This window comes from Lynx rufus, unplaced genomic scaffold (genome assembly GCF_022079265.1).
Source record: "Lynx rufus isolate CCGP_SWC_20201006 ecotype Redwood Valley unplaced genomic scaffold, mLynRuf1.p SCAF_5, whole genome shotgun sequence".
Classification (NCBI taxonomy): domain Eukaryota; kingdom Metazoa; phylum Chordata; class Mammalia; order Carnivora; family Felidae; genus Lynx; species Lynx rufus.
The window spans coordinates 91,041,842-91,062,397 of NW_025814867.1; the positions used below are offsets into that span (position 1 = coordinate 91,041,842).

At 38.2% G+C, this 20,556-nt stretch overlaps 1 protein-coding gene and 1 pseudogene across 1 annotated transcript in view; one reads left to right on the forward strand and one right to left on the reverse strand.

Moving 5' to 3' along the window:
- Positions 1-461: 461 nt before the first annotated feature.
- LOC124527222 (60S ribosomal protein L8-like) lies at positions 462-1,091 on the reverse strand (annotated as a pseudogene).
- ILDR1 (immunoglobulin like domain containing receptor 1) overlaps positions 1,090-20,556 on the forward strand; it is a 258,601-nt gene continuing 239,134 nt past the window's right edge. Inside the window, 2 exon segments of the mRNA XM_047099380.1 lie at positions 1,090-1,141; positions 1,144-1,218. Of these exon segments, the coding sequence (XP_046955336.1) occupies positions 1,090-1,141; positions 1,144-1,218 (127 nt within the window).

A 20,556-nucleotide genomic window follows, 5' to 3' on the forward strand; every position in this document is an offset into this window, starting at 1 on the left:
GAGATCTGGAAGCGAGACAGAAATAGCCATGGATGAATATGAGAGTTAGAGAGACAGACAAATAGAATGGATAACTGCTTTTCTAGGGAGCTCTGAATTCAGTCCCAGATCTTCTTTGGTATCTAAGCGGCTTGGGGTAAGGCCCCTGATTTCCTCATGAGCCCCAAGGGTGATAACAGTCTCTAGTGACTTCCCAGGTGGGACAGGCTCACGAGAGATGATGTGACTGAATGCTGCAAGGGCCCTGGCTCACTGTGCTCACTCAATGTTCCCAGCACTGCCCACCTCTCCCCCCCACACACCCCACCTACCTCCTCTTTTCTGCTGAGGCTCCTTAACAGAGAAATACTTTTATATGGAGAAAGGTCATTTTATAATCCCCGTCTCTTTCCAGAAAAAGTGTGCTGTTTTTTGTTGTTATTTTTCATTTTTAATTTTTTTAAGTGGCAGAAAGATACCCTTTATTGAGCCTCTCCAGTCCTAGTTCTCTTTCTCCTACACAGTCTTGGTTCTCCTGAGATGTCCAGTCCCCTGTTTAGCAAGAGACCCACTTTGCAGCCAGCAGGGGTATTTTTGAAGATGGTATCAGGTTTGACAATGTGCCGGTGGTTGCCACCTCCAAAGGGATGCTCCACAGAGTTCATGGCCTCACCCCGCAGGCGTGCTCAGAAATTTCTCTTTGCCTTATACTTGTGGTAGGCACAGCAACCGAGCTTGTCAGTGCAATCCCCTCTGGCCACCACGCCGACCACAGCTTTGTTGGCTGAAGAGATGACCTTCTTGGAGCCTAAGCGCAGCTTCATTTGGGTCTCATTGGTCTTGGGGTTGCGGTAGGTGATGACGGCATCGTTCTTGGAGGTTCTGGCCAGCTTGCCTCTGTCATCAGCTTCTCCTCCAGGCAACATATGATGGTGCTCTCAGGAATGGTGTCCATTGCGAGCACATGGCCAGTGCTGAGCTGGGCCTTCTTGCCGCAGTACGCGAACTAGCCAACGTGGATGCCCTAAGCCGTGAAGAACAGCTCTGTTTCTTATACTCGTAGGGATCCCTGAGGACACACTTGGCAAGGAGTGTGTCACAACCCAGAGCATGGATGACATCCTTCCTGATGCCCTTGATGTAACTGTGTGGCTCAGCAAAGTAGGTGCGCAGCAGGGACCACTGCTATCCTCCAGAAGTTTCAACGCTGCTCTTCATCATGTATGGATTTAAAAGCAGGTAACTTCTTTCTCTCCTTCTCTACAGTTTGAAGATATTTTGCGCAGACTGACCATAACTTAGGATTCCCTATGGTTTATTCTTGGAGCTAGTGTAACCAGTTATATGGTTATCGAGTTGATCATATCTAGGCTCATGGTCTTAGGTGGACAGGGAAGAAGGACAAATACAGAGATTCTTATTCCCTCTCATACTTTGGATCCTGACCATGTGGAAGAATGGACTGAGGAAGTCAAGTCGAGGTCTTACCTGGAACTGGCTGTTCCACGAAGTAAGTGTTAGGTTAGCCATATATATATATATATGTATATATATATATATATATATATATATATATATAGTAGAGTTCATGGAAAACTGATGTTCTTTACCAGCAGAAAGGGGAAGTGAGGTTTTTGGAGGGCTTTCCAACTTGGAATTTTCCAGTCTAAGCAGCTGTAAGGCAGTGATCTTCAGGTGTGAGAAGACAAGTCTTGGAATCACTTTGTAGTAAGAGGAGGAGAAGGACATACAAAGTTTGAAAACCCATATGTGTATATGTGTTTGAAAGACCAAACATAACTACTTTAAATAATATAACTTTCATAAGAGAGGTGGTCTTTTTAATTCTTATTTAATGAGTATGTGAGTAAATAAAGTTTGAGAAACTGCTTTAGGCTGTAAAAGAAGGTGCCAGAGATGTAAACCAAGTTTAACCCCAGAGTTAGCTAAGTGGGGAATGAATAGCAGCTTCATTAGCAGAGACATAGAGAGCCAGACCTGAGAGACCATCCAACCCAGCAGTTGCCGAACTATAGCCCTAAGAGCCAAATCCAGGCTGGCTGCTGCATTAAAATTTTTTTTTTATTTGAGAGAGAGAGAGAGAGAGATAGGTGCAGAGACAGAATCTCAAGCAGGTTCCACACCCAGCATGGAACCCATGCAGGGCTTGATCTCTTGAATCTGAGTTCATGACCTGAGATGAGATCAAGGGTCAGATGCTTAACTGAGCCACCCAGGCGCCCCAGGCAGGCTGCTGATTTTTAAATGACTTACTAGCTAATAATGGTTTTTATGTTCTTAAATGGTTGAAAAAAAATCAAAAGAAGAATAATATTTCATGACATGTGGAAACTATGTGAAATTAAAATCTCAGTGTCCCTAAAGTTTTATTGGAACCCAGCAATGCTCATTCATGTATTCTCATTTGCTGTTTTCATGGTGCAGGGACAGAGTTGAGTAGTTATGACAATTTATGGCCCAGGAAGCTTAAAACATTTATTATCTGACACTTTACAGTTTCAGGTACACAGCATAATGATTCAACAATTTTATACATTATTTAGTGCTCATTAGGATAAGTGTACTCTTAATGTCTTTTATTTCACTCCTCCCCCCCCCCCCCCACTTTCTCTCTGGAAACCATCAGTTTGTTTTCCGTATTTAAAAGCTTTTGTTTGTCTCCTTTTTTCTTTGTTCATTTTTTTCTTAAATTCCATATATGAATCATATGATATTTGTCTAGAAATCATATATTTGTCTTTCTTTGAGTTATTTCCTTTAGCACCATACCCTCTAGATCCATCCATGTTGTTGCAAATAGTAAGACCTCATTCTTTTTTTATGGCTGAGTTATAATACTCTTTTGTGTGAGTGTGTGTGTGTGTGTGTGTGTGTGTGTGTGTGTGTGTATGTATCACCTCATCTTCATTCATTCATGGATGGTTGGACATTGGGTTGCTTCCATATATCTTGGCTATTGTAAATAATGCTGCAGTAAACATAGGGGTGCATATCTTTTTGAATTAGTGTTTTCATTTTCTTTGGGTAAATACCCAGTAGTGGAATTGTGGAATTATTGGATCATATGGTAATTCTATTTTTAATTTTTTGAGGAACCTCCATACTGTTTTCCACAGTGGCCATACCGGTTCGTATTCCCCACCAGCAGTGCACAAGGGTTTCTTTTTCTCTACATCCTCACCAACTTGATATTTCTTGTGTTTCTGATTTTCGCCATTCTGACAGGTGTAAGGTGATATTTTATTGTGGTTTTGATTTGCATTTCCCTGATGAATAGTGATGTTGAGCATCTTTCCATGTGTCTGTTGGCCATCTGTCTGTCTTCTTTGGAGAAATGTTTATTCACGTCCTCTGCTCATTTTAATCATATTATTTGTTTTTTTGGGTGTTCAGTTGTATAAGTTCTTGTATATGTTTTGTATATTAATCCCTTATCAGATTTCTCATTTGCAAATATCTTCTCTCATTCAGTAGTTTGCCTTTTTGTTTTCTTAATGGTTTCCTTTGCTGTGCAAAAGCTTTTTATTTTGGTCTAGTCCCAATAGTTTAATTTTACTTTTGTTTGTTTCCCTTGCCTGAGGAGACATATCTAGAAAAATGTTTCTGTTGACAATATCAAACCCATGTGTCCTTCTAAACATTTTATGGCTTAGTGTCTTGCATTTAGGTCTTTAATTCATTTTGAGTTTATTTTTGTGTAAGAAAGTAGTCCAGTTTCATTCTTTTGCATGCAGCTATCCAGTTTTTCCAGCATCATTTGTTGAAGAGACTATTGTTTCCCTATTGTATATTCTTGCCTCCTTCATTCATAGATTAATTAACCGTAAGTATGGGTTTATTTCTGGGCTCTCAATTCTGTTCTGTTGATTTATGTGCTTGTTGTTGTGTCAGTACCATGATGTTTTTTGGTTATTACAACTTGTAGTATATCTTGAAATCTGGGATTGTGATACATCCAGCTTTGTTCTTCTTTCTCAAGATTGCTTTGGCTGTTTGAGGTCTTTTGTGGTTCCATACAGATTTTAGTATTATTTGTTCTAGTTCTGTGAAAAATGTTGTTGCATTAAATATGTAGATTGCTTTGGTTAGTATTGACATTTTAACAATATTGCTTCTTCTAATCTGTGAGCATCATATATCTTTCCATGTATTTGTGTCATTTTCAATTTCCTTCATCAGTGTTATATAGTTTTCAGAGTACAGGTCTTTTAGTTCCTTGGTTAAATTTATTCTTAAGTATTTTATTATTTTTGGTGCAATTTTAAATGGGTTTATTTTCTTATTATGTTTTGCTGCTATGTTTACTAGAAAGCTTCTTAATTTCAAGGTGGAATGGACTTTTTGTTTTTGATTTTGCCAATAATGTCTAGTTTTATTACATTGTGATTATCTTCAATCTCTTTTTAGATAGTACCCTTCTCTTTCTCCATTGATGTATTGAAGACACTAGGTCATTTATCTCATGATGTTCCATATCTTGGATTTGGCTGCTTGCCTCCTCATATTGTCATTTAACCCATTTTTTGTTTTTTTTATAATTCATGTTTCTGTAAATTGCTGGTTACACCTCAGGCTTGATTAGATTCAAGTTTAGTGTTTTATGCAGTAATACTTCATGGGGATGCTATATACTTCCTATTGCAACAGATCATGAAGCATGTAATGTCTTGTTCCACTTCAGTGATACAGATATTATTCATCGGGTTTAGGTGAGTAAGCTTGATCCTCCATTATAATCTTCATTATCAACCTTTTGTGTAATGGTTTTAGCATCCATTGATACTGTACCTTTGACCTATTATTTCATTACGTATAGCAAAATGATGATTTTCCTGTCATTCTTTTTGCTGGTTTTGGTTGTTGCGGTTCTATTTATTTTTAATAGCTTTATTGAGGTATAATTGATGTATAATAAAATGTACATATTTGACGCATAAAATTTAATTAGTTTTGACATGTTTATATGCCACTTATGACTATATAATACATTATTAAATATTATATATTAATAACTACATGTTTTCTATGAAGAATTTTTCACCATCAGCTATTTGATTATCCTAAAATACAGTTAGTTCATATAGGGAAAGTCAAGCGAAATGCTTGATTCTTTCCATTAATTTATCAGTTAACAGATAATGAGTTGATGCCCTGGAAGCTTCCATTGGTAACAATTAAAGTTTTTTTTTCCAACACTTTTTTTTGGGGGGGGGGGTGGAAGGGTAATATTATGAAGCATGCATTTTTATACATTTGAAATGTTTCAGTCAATTACAGTCACTATCTTTTTATTCATGTTCATGTTGTCCCATCTTAGGCTATTGGGAGCCTCTTTGAGTTGGCTCTTAATATATTTTTGTACAATTTCAGTAGTCTTTGATAGCTTCTTTGCTTTTTGGCACAAAAAGATGTCATAGATTCATCTTGAATATTTTCTACCACAAACCTGGAATCAGACAATTTTCTAAAGAGTCCTGGTTCCTTTTATTGGGGAATGGTAATTAGAGCTATGAGCTGTTCTTTATGTTTTCATTTTTAGTATTCTAAAATGATATATTGGTTTATTACTAATGGTATACATTATTGAATTAATATTTTTTATATTAATTAAGTTAATAGTGTTTAGGTTTGTTTTTTAAATATCAGAACTAAGTAATAACCTATGGCTATTTAAAGTAACTTTATTATATCTTGCGTATTTACTCATGTAGTCAGATTTTACTTACCACAAAAACTATTTATAAAAGGGCACTGGAGGGGCACCTGGTTGGCTCAGTTGGTTAAGTGTCCGACTGTTGATCTTGGCTCAGGTCATGATCTCAGTTCATGAGATTGAGCACTGTGTCAGGCTCTGTGCTGACAGCATGGAGGTTGCTTAGGATTCTCTCTCTTCTTCTTTCTCTGTCCTTCCCCGGCTTGTGCTTGGGTGCCTGTGTGTGTGTGTGCATGTGTGCTCTCTCTTTCTCTCTCTCAAAATGAATAAATAAACTTAAAAGAAAGAGCACTGGGACAACAAGTTGGGAGACCTGGGGACTCAGGCTCACTTTATAGGTGGTATGAACTTGAGGGAACCACCAGCTCTCTCTTTTAAGTTTCTTTTATTTTTTTAAAAAAATTTTTCAATGTTTTTAAATTTATTTTTGAGAGAGAGAGAGACAGAGAGAGAGCAGGGGAGAGGCAGAGAGATGGAAACACAGAATTTTAAGCAGACTCCAGACTCTGAGCTGTCAGCACAGAGCCTGACATGGCATTCGAGCTCATTAACTGAGAGATCATGACCTGAGCCAAAGTCGCCACTTAACCAACTAAGCCACCCAGGCAGGACCCCTCTCTTTTAAGTTTCTGACTCCTCTATACCTAGGCAGGGATAGAGGCATTGGCCTATCTCTGTGGACAGCTGATAGCTGTATATGCTATTTGCCGTATCACCCATTTGTTGGGCATCAACTATCAGTCTATCCAGATAAGTAAAGGCAGCCAAGAGAGAATGATAAGAATGGCTAGATAAGTTTGAGACATTTGTTCCTTTTCACCTTTCAGATCAAAGAGAGAGGGAGGGGGAGGAGTGACACAGCAAACCATAGCCATTTCTTATTCTTTTTTTTAATGTTTCATATATATATATATATATATATATATATATATAATCTATTGTCAAATTGGTTTCCATACAACACCCAGTGCTCATCCCAACAGGTGCCCTCCTCAATGTGCATCACCCACTTTCTTCTATCCCCCACCCCCCATCAACCCTCAGTTTGTTCTCAGTATTTAAGAGCCTTTTATGGTTTGCCTCCTTCCCGCTCTGTAACTTTTTTTTCCCCCTTCCCATCCCCCATGGTCTTCTGTTAAATTTCTCAGGATCCACATATGAGTGAAAACATATGGTATCTGTCTTTCTCTGCCTGACTTATTTCACTTAGCATAATACTCTCCAGCCATTTCTTATTCTGAGTCTCTCAAGCCAAAGTTGTTCTGGTGGAGAAGATGTGATCGTTAAATTGGATTTGAAATTAAAATTTTACTAATACTAGAATTTTTGATAAATAAAAGTGACTGGAAAGAAAGACAGATTCTGCCCAAAATCTTAAGGGATGGGAAAGAAATTTCAGCAAAGCTTGGTCAAAGGCAGTGAGGGATGGGAGAAAAGCAAAACTATTTGAGTTCATAGCCCACTGTGTTCAGAATGTGCAATAAACTGGGTGTATTTGGTAACCATAATGGGAGAAGTTAAATTTTTCTTATGCATCAATATAAGAAACAGAGATTCTGAATAGAAAATTTAGAAGGATTTTCTGTACTTTAAACTTAGAGATTGATAATTTCCTTTACCTACTCATCTCAGGCTTTTCCTGTAATTCGGTTATTCTCTGCTAGGTGGCAGAAGATATCCTGGTTATGCCATCCAGGAGCTCAAATTCTAATTTTCTGCTCAGATTTCATTGTAGATTTTAGCTGTATATTTTTCAAATAAAAAATAGCAGCATTATTTGAGTATTTTAATAAAAACTTTAAGTATGCTTTAATACGAATAGGAAATGTTGATCAATCATACATATATTTTTTAAATCTAAAAGGTAAACTACATAGAAGTATTTTTCACTGTATTGCTGACTAATCTTGTTCTTATCTCTAGACTGACTAGAATGCTATTTCTTAATTCCCTCTGATTTACTTTTGTAGTACTGTGTCAATAGTAAATGGCTGGCACAGTTCTGAGACTTCATGTAAACAGTATAATTCAAATTTTGTTGCAGTTTCCTTCTGGTACTGGTTCTAGGATGTTGGGGTTTAGGAATAATTTTGTGTCTGTCTGTTTTTACTTGTACATAGGTTTCCATTTCTTATTTTCAGAGTTTCACTTTTATCCCTTCTATTGGCAAAATCAAGAAATGAAAATCTCTGACCTGCTGAGACCAAAAATCCCCATTCTACCAGGTTACCTTTTACCTTCTTCAATTAGAGGGCAGTAATTTTCCACTGATTCATAGAATGACATCACTTTTTCTTATCAGCTTTCTAACTGGAAACTCATTTAAACTACTTTACATATGAGAGTACTTATCTTGCTACATCCTAGCCACAACTCTGAGTTTCTACAAATAGTTGTAGAAAGTTCTATACATTTTAAGACAAAATGTTAAGTTTCTGAGCAATAGTTCAACAAATATTTATAAACAGTTTTAAAAAATAAATCACCAGCTTTTTATTACAATGTTTCTAAACATCCAGAAAAATGTCCAATAAATATTCCTATACCAACCACTCATATTAAATAATTAATATTTGCCACATATTTAAATACATCTTTTTTTGTGATACATTTTAAAATTGCAGATACTGTGACCATTTACCCCTAAACAGTAGAGTCACATCCCCTAAAATGAGGACATTCTCCTACATAACTGTATCATCACCCCTAAGAAAATTAACAATACTTCCTTAATTTTATCTAATAACCAGTCCATTTTCACATTTCACATTTCTCTCAAATTCAAATTTAACACATTATTTTTCGTTACTATTTAGAATTATTATAATCTAGAAAGGCCTTTAAAATTTTTGAAAGAATAATGATACTGTTTTTTAAAAGTTTATTTGGAGAGAGAGAGAGAGAGAGAGAGAGAGAGAGAGCGCACCAGTGGGGGGTGGAGTCAGAGAGAGAGAGAGAGGGAGAGAGAGAATCCCAAGCAGGCTCTGCATTGTCAGTGTGGAGCCCGATGTGGGGCTTGAACTAATGAACCATGACATCATGACCTGAGCTGAACTCAAGAGTCAGATGCTTAACCAACTGAGCCACCCAGGTTCCCCTAATAATACTGACTTTTTGAAGAGATCAGGATAATTGTCTTATAGAATGTCCAATATTTTGCATTTGTCTGGCTTTTCCTTATAGTGTCATTTGATTCTAAGAGAATATTGTCAAATTAATTTTATGGCAACCAGTTCCTACTACCATGTGAAAGTTTTCAGAAGTTGCAGTAGTTTAAAGCCACAAAATGTTTGTACTGACTCTTTTATAGTTCTGGAAGACTTGCAACCCGAGAATGTCAGAGCAGGAAAGCCCACCCCCACTGACACATTAGAAAAGGGGAACATAGAAATCTATTGCTGCCATAACAAGTTACCACAAATACAGTGGCTTAAAACAGCACAGATTTGTTATCTTATAGTTCTGGAAGCCAGAAGTCCAAAATCAAGCTGTTAGCAAGACTGCATTCCTTTATGAAGACTAAGGGAAACTTTGTTCCTCACTTTTTCCAGCTTTTGCAGGCCATCTGCATTCTTTGGCTTATAGTCCCTTCCTTCATCTTCAAAGCCAGCAGTATAAAATCTTTAGATCTCTCTCTGGCCCTGACCCTGACTTTCCTGCTTCCCTCTTCTGCTTATAAAGACTACTGTGATTACACTGGGCCCATATGAATATAATCCAGGATACTCTTTCTATTTCAAGGTCATCTGATTAGAATCTTAGTTGCATATGCAACCTAATTCTTTCTTGCCATGTAACACAACACATTCAGAGGTTCTGGGGATTAGGACGATGATTCCATTATTCTGCCTATGACAGGAAGTGACTTGACAAGTTACTCTCAAGAGTCTTTTTTTTTTTTAATGGTTAATTTTTTTTGAGAGAGAGAGACAGAATGTGAGTGGGTGAGAGGCAGAGAGAGAGGGAGACACAGAATCCGAAGCTGGCTCCAGGCTCTGAGCTATCAGCACAGAGCCTGATGCAGGGCTTGAACTCACGAACTGCGAGATCATGGCCTAAGCTGAAGTTGGACGCTCAACTGACTGAACCACCCAGGCCTCTTTTCAATACACTGCAACCTTATATGTTTGTTTTGCATTGGAATTGAGTAAAAGGTGATCCTATGTTGAACCCTCTTTAATAGAGTTTAATAAAAGAGGCATTGGAAGGATTTTATGACAAAATTATATTCTTATAACCATGTGGATACACAGCTGGCTTTTTTCCCACTTCCTCTTTTTGAAAAATTTTCTTTAAATTCAAGTTAGTTAACATATAGTGTATTTGTTTCAGGAGCAGAATTTAGTGATTCCTCACTTACATATAACACCCAGTGCTCATCCCAACAAATGCCCTTTTTAATGCCCATCACACAGCTAGCTCATCGCCCCTACCCACATAGTGTTTGTGTATCTTATAAATCTGATGTCAGATCGTTTCATTTGCTAGTTTTATTTTGATAAGGAAGGTAAATGTTTTAACTATGATCGGAGAATCTAAAGGCTTAAATCTTATAATTCAACTCAACCTCTTACATTCTAATTTTCTTCTTCTGTCACTTCAAGTTAGACTGAAAGAATCCATAAACATTGGTGGCTCACACATACCTCCTTCTGGATTATGTTTAAATCAGAACTGAAGTGGATCATGCTGTCGACATGCATACTCATGTAGTGTTAAGAGTGGTGTTGGAGTGGTGTAGGGCAACTCAGCATCCACAGGGCTCTTTGGGTGCTGACCTCTTATTCTGATAATTTAAAAAATTTTTAAATTTATTTTTGAGAAGGAGAGCAGACACAGGAGGGGGAAGGGCAGAGAGAGGGGGGACAGAGGATCTGAAGTGGGTTATGTGCTGACACTAGCGAGTCCGATGTGGGGCTCAAACTCATGAACTGTGAGATCACCACCTGAGCCTAAGTTGGACGCTCAACCGAGTGAACCACCCAGGTGCCCCTCCTATGATAATTTTTATAAGCGCTAATGCAATAGAAATTTTGTTTCTGGCTCAAATATTTTTATCAAAATTAAGAAAATCAGAGTCATTGAGGCCTCATTAAATACAGTAAAATCTGTCCTACTAGTGTTGGTGGGTTATTCTGAAATAGCAAATGAAAATTGTTGGGTATTATTGATCAGATCAGGTAGGGAAATCTAGGAAAGGGAAAATGAGGTTTTAGTTAGTAGAGTGAAATGTTTTAAGTTAGTGAATTTTGGGGAGAAGACAAAATAAGAAGGAAGAAACTAAAGAATCTTGGGTATACAACAGTTTGTTGAGCCAAGAAAATATCTGGAGTTGAACCAGGTATATTAGAGGCTTTGGTTTAAGTGTGAAATCTCTACTCTCAGCTTCCCTGATTATGAGGCCTACTCTGTAAATTAATGATACTATAATGGGAAAATCCACAACCTCCACCTTGGGGGAAGGTCTGGAAGAAGTTTGGGAGAGGCTTGTGCAGTAGACCAAGGAAGTGATTTTGAGGGCATGGTCTTGGATTCTAAGTAACAGTGACTATATAAGCTTGGGAGCTCAAGAATGTCTTGGAAACCTCAACTATGTTGAATGTCCCACCAAAGTGGTTTTGCCAGGGGAAGTAAACTAGTGTTTTTGTGTGTCCACATTAGGTCATTTATTCTGCCCAGTGGCCATTGCTATCTGGGAAGGAACCTTAAGATGATGGGAACTTAGAACTTATTCTTTGGTGTGTTCTTAGATCCTGACCAAGAGGGCCGCCTGCATGGGAAAACAGAGAAACTAGAGATACTGCAGGATGTTTGGGAATGAGGAGAGTGCATCACTCACATTAAGGAATCTTCAGGAAAGAGGTCCCCAGCAATGGAAGAGGGTCTCTAAAGAACATATGAAAGTACTAATGAGCAGGAGTCATCTGTAAACGTGTGCTGGGTATCAGTCAGTATGGGTATGGGTATCCCAGTTTACTTTCTCTTCCTCTCTGTGCCCCATCCTTGGAGAGGATTGCCACATGTGTAGGGAAGCAAGGGCATAGCACCTGTGGGATAAATAAGGAAATGGCTGACCACAACCCCTTCCCTGAGTACTGGCTTCTCTGTCTGCAGGAGGCCTGAGCTGAGGGGATAGGGAAGGAGACTAAATTAAACCAAGTTTGACTGTAATAAGAAACTGGACATTTGAATTACTGATTAGGGCCTCGTGTACCTAACAGCTATCAGAAAAGTCATACCCAAGTTTTCCACTTAGGGAAAGGAGAACTCGCTCACGGAGCAGATTTAGATGGATAGGGACACAGAAATAAAGTTATTTTAGGATTATATCCCATGATTTTTGCTTCTCTGATATGATTATTACAGTTGTGAAAGTTAAAGGCATAGATGTCTGGTGCCTTAATTAGGATGCTGGGGGGAGAAGGGAAGGGTCAAGAGACGGGAAAAGAGGAGAGATTGAAGGTTGCTAATAATATTCTGTTTTATATTTGGGTTAAAATTTACTTACCACATTTATATAACAAAGAAAGTGATTTTTAAAATTATTCTTTGAATGCTTTACCTTCCACATTATTTAATATTAAATATTAAATAAATCACTTAATATTGGCCAGGATGTAGGGAAATGGATTAACACTCTCCATAGCTTATCCAATCAAGAATTCTGATGGATTTACGTCAAGACCCTACAAATGATTTTTTCTAATCTACTTCCCACTATAATCTTGGCCTTATTAGTCCTTAAATCATAGCTATAACACCTCAGGTAAGGCTGTGTTTCTTTCTCATTCCATCCCTCCCTCCCTTCCTCATTTTAATGATGTTATATAGCATTGCAAAAAAAAGAGAAGCAAACAGATGATACTATTTTCCTTCGCTATATTTTCTCTTCCTTTTCAATGAAACCTCATTCATATTATTCTGTGAGGTCACACTATTCTGTGTCCTACTATCCCCCTTAACATTACTTCTAGACTTGATTATGTGTTTTGACATAGTACACACACTTTTCATATCTGTTGTTTATGGGCTCTCCCACAATGGGATTATAGTGTAATTTCCTTAGCCATCCCCTGGATGTTGTGCATCTGGATTTTTTCTTGTTTGTACCACAGAACCTCAACAGTGTATAAGTGATCCCTTGGTGCAGTCTCCAGGCATGTGGCTCAGGTGGGTTCTCATGTAGCTGGAATATGTTGCTGCTAATTAATTTTGTTTCCTGTTGGATTATTTCCTTGGGAGTGTATACATAAAAGAGAAACTATTGGCACAGAGGCTGAGAAGGATCTGTTTAAACACTTTTAAACCTTTTGCCCAAGGACAATCCAGAAAATGAACCAGCCCACAGTTAGTTTATCTAAGGATAGATCATAATAGATGACATCAGAAGATCCAGGCTGTCTTTCATCAGCCTCCAAGACCTTTTTCATATAGTTCAGGGAATTACTTCTTGAACTTTGTTGTCTCATTTTTATTTTCCAACTAAAATTTTAGCTGTTTGGCAGACTTTCAGGTTCTTTTGAGTGTTTGATGGACGGACTTCTCTTGTGAAAATGAGGCCAGTCAAATCACTGAAATTCTATTGTGTGATTTTTTTTTTTTTTTTGGCTGATTAATTCTTTTTTATTTTTTGGATGCTTTTTAACATTTTCTATTGTGGAAATTTAAGAAACTTACAAAAATAATGTGGCACCTGGGTGTCTCAGTCAGTTAAGTGTCTGACCCTTGATTTTGGCTCATTCATAATCTCACGGTTCATGTAATTGAGTCCTGTGTTGGGATCTCTGCTCACAGTGCAGAACCTGCTTGTGGTTCTCTCTTTCCCTCTCTTTCTGCCCCGCTCTAAAAAAAAAAAAAAAAAAAAAAAAAGAGAGAAGGAATAGAAAAATGGAGTCCCATGTACCCATTACTCAGCTTCACCAACCATTAACTTTCTGTTGTTCTTTCTTCTCGTATACTTATTGCCTCCTCATATTGTGATATTTTAAAGTAAATCCCAGACATTGTATGATTTCACCCATAAATACTTCAGTGTAAATCTCATCTTATTAAATGACCACGGTGCACATGGCAAAGCAAACGGGGTAAAATGTTATCAATAAGCAAATTTGGGTAGAAAGGATATATGTGTTCTTTGTACTACTTATTTTTGTAAATTTTCTGTAAGTTTGAGATTATTTCTAAGGAAAAAGTAAAAAAATGACACCCAACCAAACAAAAAACATGAACATAATAATATCACAGCTGATGATTCAAGGAATAGTTTTTCTTGTTTTACTATAAATCATGCTCTTGGAAATAAATTAAGGGAGAAAACTCAGATAAATATTAAAAAGAAAATAAAAACCAGTCACAATTCTAACACCCAGACACAATCACTATTAATGATTATGTATTTTTCTTATGTACTAATGATTATGTATTTTTCTTCAGTCTACACACAAACATATGCCTATCATTAAAAAAGTCAAATAGTACTAATGAGCTTATAACCAAACACATAATTCCGTACTCATCCTCTCAAGTACTTGCTCCTGCTTGCTCTCTCTTATCTGCTAGCAGGCTCTAATGGCAAAGTGCCAGCTGCAGCTCTGTTTTCAGCATAGTACTTTCTTATCTACCACAGCTGTTAAGATGAAAGGGTATCATATTTTGCTTGCTTTTACTCAGGAGAATGTGTTTTTCATTTTGTGTTTGATCTTAAAAATGCTTTGTTTGTGGGGCAGTGTATACTGCAGATTGGTTCATCCATCATCCACTTTGGCCTCCTTCTAGCATGTCTTCCTATACTCTATAGGCTGGACAGCAAAAGCCACATTTCCAGACCCCATTGCAGCTTGGATTTTGCACATGTCCAGTGAGAGGCTTGGAAAGTTGATGTGAATGGGGCCAAGTACAGTGGCAGAGGGGTTTGATTCCTCAAGCTACAAGGAAGAGTCTAGCGTCCAGTTCCATGTGCCATGGGTGCTAAGTGGCAGGCAGTGGAAGTAATGAGGTTTTTGCCAGAAGAACCCCATGGAGGGATTAGATATTTCTTCTGACTGCATTGTTCCTGATTGTGTAGCATCCAAGCTTGGATCATCAGAAGTTTATAAGCATCTTGATAACTTATAACAAATCTAGGATGAATTTTATGGTCTCCAACTCAGCCACTTGATAGAAGAAATGACTGAACTCTATGATACTTCAGATTCTAAAAGCAAAACCTCCAAACTTTAGTCATCTGTGGTTCTATGATTTTCCATATTTTCCCCATACTCTTGAAGGTGATACTTTTACAGGAGTTATTTTTTTTGACAGATAACCAATTATGGCAGCTAATATTATATTCTCTTTACATAAGAAACTAAGACAAATAAATTTGGACATTAACTACCTCATCTAAGGACATATTATAGTTTATCTGTTATGATGTTTAGAATCCAACTCCTGGTTTTCCACTGCTCCAATACTCGACCTATTCGTGACTAACAATAAAAAGAGTCCCTAAGAGTCCTGGAACCATTTATAGCTGTAGCAGAACTTTATAGGAGTGGGTAATTTTTATCTAATACAGTTTGTTTATTTGTTTAAAACTTCACTACATGGCTATTTTAAATTATTTTCTTAATTTTTTGGATATAATCTTGTGCTTTAATGTACAAAATTTGAGAACTATAGACATTTCTAAAGAAGTGGAAATGATTAGTCCATCACCAAGCAGCAGTGCCTTTACAATGTGAATGTTTTCCTAGGTCAGATAGAAACAAAACATTTAAAGAAAATTGGGAGATTTTGAACAATAACCATATCTTTGGGTTGATATCAAGGAGAATAACACATTCTTCCAAAAACATTTCCTGATACTTTTGTCAGTGATCAACTCCTATATTGACCATGAGGTTTATTCTTGGGCTTTGATCTCTTACCTATTTTCAATATACTCACAAACATTTGCACTCTACGTTCTGGGAACTCAGTCTTTGAGTTAATTGTTTTATTGGTTCTAGCCTCCTACTCTAGCTAGTTATCCAGGTAGCTAGTGTCCCAATTTCAGAAGGAGATAGTTGGTGATGTGCTTCTATTACTCCCCCAACCCCTTACTGCAATCCAGCTCTTGGTATAAATAAATATCCCTGCCTCCACTCCAAACTCCCCCCACTCTTGTGCATGATTCAGGGCAGGGGAGGGGATGGATGTGGTGGTCATTCCAGCAGAAGAATGACCCCCTAACCCCACTTGATGCCTGGGTCACAGTTATCTTGCTAGTCCCCAGGTACAACTTCATGCTGGTTCTGTCCAGCTTCCTGCCTCTTTTTGGCTTCTTCTAGTAGTTCTCCACTTCTCATACCACTAGCTGAGCAGCAACTCTCAAGGCTAAAACTCTTCTCCCTGTCCTTTGAATGCACTTTTGTTCCTGTGACTCATCCTACCCTGTACTTGTTATATCCCTGACCCCTACCTCACTCCTTGCATGATAACAGAGTTCTCATCCAACTGCTAGTATTTTCCCATGATCCAGGACAGGAAACCAGGGTTTCCTGGACACCAGTGATCTCATTACAACAACTTCCTTCCACCTATCCCAATCCAACCCACCTTTGAGGTGCACCTTTGTATCCAACGGACTCCTAAAATGACCATTCAGTCTTAGACCAGGGATGATTAACCAGCACCCCTAACTAATGCTCTGTTGCTCTTCCAGCCCAGATATGTTCAAATGCAGTAAATGGCAGAGGGAAACTGGTCTGTGCAGAGCTAGCCCACAGCTTCTATGACTTTAGCCAGGCCCAAAGAGATAATATTGCTCTGAAATGCAACTTTTTGGAGAAAAACGTAGAGAAGTCCAATTTCCCCCAATTGAAATGAATGCAGTTAGACACAAAATAGCCATGTAGTGAAGTTTTAAACAAATAAACAAACTGTATTAGATAAGAATTACCCACTCCTATAAAGTTCTGCTATAGCTATAATTGGTTCCAAGACTCTTAGGGACTCTCTTTATTGTTAGTCATGAATAGGTTGAGTATTGGAGTAGTGGAAAACCAGGAGTTGGATTCTAAACATCATAACAGATAAACTATAATATGTCCTTAGATGAAGTAGTTAATGTCCAAATTTATTTGTCTTAGTTTCTTATGTAAAGAGACTATAATATCATGTAGTTGATGATTATAGGGACTTGAAGAGTGATAATGTTGCATGATGATCATTACCTGTAAAATTCTAATGTAAATTCTTAAAATCTTCTAGGAAACTCTCTCATTTGAGTGAAAATCCTTCATAATTATAGAATTCATTTTTATTTTCAAAAGAAAAATAAACAGTTTCCATTGCCAATGGACTCTTAAGAATCTTTTGGAAAAACTCTTGACTGACTTTATAAAAGAGAGAAAACAAACCCCTGTTTTTGGAAGCTACTGTTTTTCAGGTTTGTTCTACTAACATATAATGGATAGAAAATGGCTGTTAATGATCTAAAACCAAAACCCAGAAAGACTAAGAACACAAGGTTTATAGTTCCCCAAACAGATTTGAAGGAATAGAATATTGGTCAGACTTTTTTTTCGGGGAGGAGAGACATGGAGCTAGTTGGTGGGGAGAGCACTAGAGGGAGACCAGGTGGATCTCTGAGAAAGGCGCTGGACTGTTTCCTGAGCTGAAAACGCTCAGGAAAGGGGGAGTAGAGTAAAAATGTTGTATTAGTTTCCGTTGCTTCTGTAACGGTACCACAAACTTAGTGGCGTAAAACAACATAAATTTATTATCTTACAGTTCTGGAGACCAGCAGTCCGAAAAGGCTCTTACTGGACTAAAATCAAGGTTTTGACAGGGTTGGTTCCTTCTGGAAGCTCTGGGGAAAATTTGTTTTCTTGCCTTTTCCATCTTCTAGAAGCCTCCATGTCTCTTGGTTCATGGTTCCTTTCCCTATTTTATTTATTTTTTTTTATATGAAGTTTATTGACAAATTGGTTTCCATACAACACCCAGTGCTCATCCCAAAAGGTGCCCTCCTCAATACCCATCACCCACCCGCCCCTCCCTCCCACCCCCCATCAACCCTCAGTTTGTTCTCAGTTTTTAACAGTCTCTTATGCTTTGGCTCTCTCCCACTCTAACGTCCTTTTTTTTTTTTTTTTTTTCCTTCCCCTCCCCCATGGGTTCCTGTTAAGTTTCTCAGGATCCACATAAGAGTGAAACCATATGGTATCTGTCTTTCTCTGTATGGCTTATTTCACTTAGCATCACACTCTCCAGTTCCATCCACGTTGCTACAAAAGGCCATATTTCATTTTTTCTCATTGCCACGTAGTATTCCATTGTGTATATAAACCACAATTTCTTTATCCATTCATCAGTTGATGGACATTTAGGCTCTTTCCATAATTTGGCTATTGTTGAGAGTGCTGCTATGAACATTGGGGTACAAGTGCCCCTATGCACCTAAATGTGAGACAGGAAACCATCAGAACCTTAGAGGAGAAAGCAGGAAAAGACCTCTCTGACCTCAGCCGTAGCAATCTCTTACTCGACACATCCCCAAAGGCAAGGGAATTAAAAGCAAAAGTGAATTACTGGGACCTTATGAAGATAAAAAGCTTCTGCACAGCAAAGGAAACAACCAACAAAACTAAAAGGCAACCAACGGAATGGGAAAAGATATTTGCAAATGACATATCGGACAAAGGGCTAGTATCTAAAATCTATAAAGAGCTCACCTTTCCCTATTTTAAAAGCAGCAATAATCTCTGGAGTCTTTCTCACATCACATCATCCTTACACTGATTCTCCGCTTCCTTCTTCCACTTCTGAGGAGCTGGTGATTACACTGTGCCCACCTGGGCAATCCAAAATGATCTCCTTACCAAGGTCAGCTGATTGGCAACCTTAATCCCATCTGCAGCCTTAACTCACTCTTGCCACGTAACGTAACCATCATAGGTTCTGGAGATTAGAACCTTTACACTAAAAGCTCTCATGGAAGGGGTAAGGAAGAAACCTCTGAACTGATGCCCAGAAATCTGAACCAATTCAGAAAACTCTGAAGTTCCTGAGAAAACCCCAGTTTGACTAAGATAGAAGTTTCTGTCACTAGGCTGAATGGGAATTTGAGATAGAAACTAAGTTGTTAGAGAAAAATAAAGTTCACGTTTTACACTCCTGAATCTGTGCTGAGAGTTGTGCTGCAACATATAAATGAAGATAATGATGTTGAGTCCAACATTCTCAGATTTAATTGCTATATTTTGGCTTTGGCTTAAGAGCAGCATTTAGAGTGATCTGAGAAACTACTGCCAGACCGGTGACATTCTTCTCTTGGCGTTGTGATCATAGAGGCAGAGCATGGGGGCCTCTGGGGGGGGTCTGATTGACTTTCTGGGTTTGTTGCCATGAGCAAGTGTTACTAGGGCTGATCAGAGTTCTTGGGGTTATTATGAAGAACGTTTGTGTCATCAGTGGGCTTGTCATTAAAATCTGAATGGTAAACAAAGTTTATTTTATATTTTAATGAAGTGAAAAAAATAATTACAATATCAGTAATAATATTAACTAATATTTATTGATTGCTTACTATATGCTAGGCACCATGCTAAAGTACTTTACATACATCATCTCATTTAATTCACATAAGCGCTCTGAGGGGAAAGAATGATTATTACCTCTATTTTAGAGACAAAGAAGCTGGGGCTTAGTGAAGTTAAGGTTCCCTGCCTGTGGTCACCCAACTTGTAAGTGACTGGCTTGAACCCAGGTCTCTCTGTCTCCAGAGCCTGAATGCTCAGAAATATGCCATTTAACCACTTTAACCACCTATGGGCAGATTCCCACTGCTGGAGGGATTTTAGGTATGGCATTTGGCAGGGAGAGTGCCAGGCTAATGTCCTGTGAGAGCTCTCGTGGAACACTTTCTTACCCCAGCAACTGGTAGGGGCTAATGACTGGGAGCTTGTTTTCCACAGAGTCAGCTGTGGATCTGGCTTCGGGAAGCTTTGGGGATAGGGATTGGGGGAACTTATGGATCCCTGGGGCTTACTTGGGCTTAGCTCATGGAGGTGGGGTAGGCAAGGATAGGCAAGGAGCTCAATAATACTGCCTTATATTAACCAGACTGACATTTTTTTCAGTTTATATTGTCCATGAACTATTATAACATTATTATAACAGAAGCATTTTCTTAGAGATAAAGCTACATATAGCAATGTTAATTACAGATACAGCTCATTGGATTCATGCAGTTCCTTCCCAACAATTTGAGGTGATTCTTGTGATCCTGGAATCTAAACATGGCATCACTATGACATTCTCCACCAGACATGTTGGTGTAGGAGGGATGCTAACCTTCTAGATGTCACATGATAGCAGCAGCAAGTAGGAGACCAAATATCTTATGGTTTTCATAAATAGGAGGGGACATGTTCACCTTATGCTCTTGAACACTTGAAGTTCTCTTCCCATTGTCAAGGTGCTGGGAAGCACTGATGATGTTCTGTCTTTCAGACTCTTAACTCTAGTGGTGGCCAGTCTGAACTTTTTTCACTCTGCACACTTTTGTGTCTGGGCCAGGCTGTCTGCAATGTTCAGGGCAGGCATTTCGGTGTTAAGAAAAAAAGAAGGGAATAGGTGGGTTACTAAAGTCTTGGTTTTATATCTGGGTGCTTGGATGGAATAGAATGGAGGATGAGCACAGAGGAAGAGACATGAACAGCAAATCTGACTATGGTGATCTCAACACTCTGACATCTCCAACCACAGAAGGACACGGTTCTTTTTTTTTTTTCTTTTTAATTTTAGAGGGAACATTAGTCAATTCACTGTTATTGAAAGCAGTGCAACTAAATTTGAGGTGTTTGGCGTGTCTTATT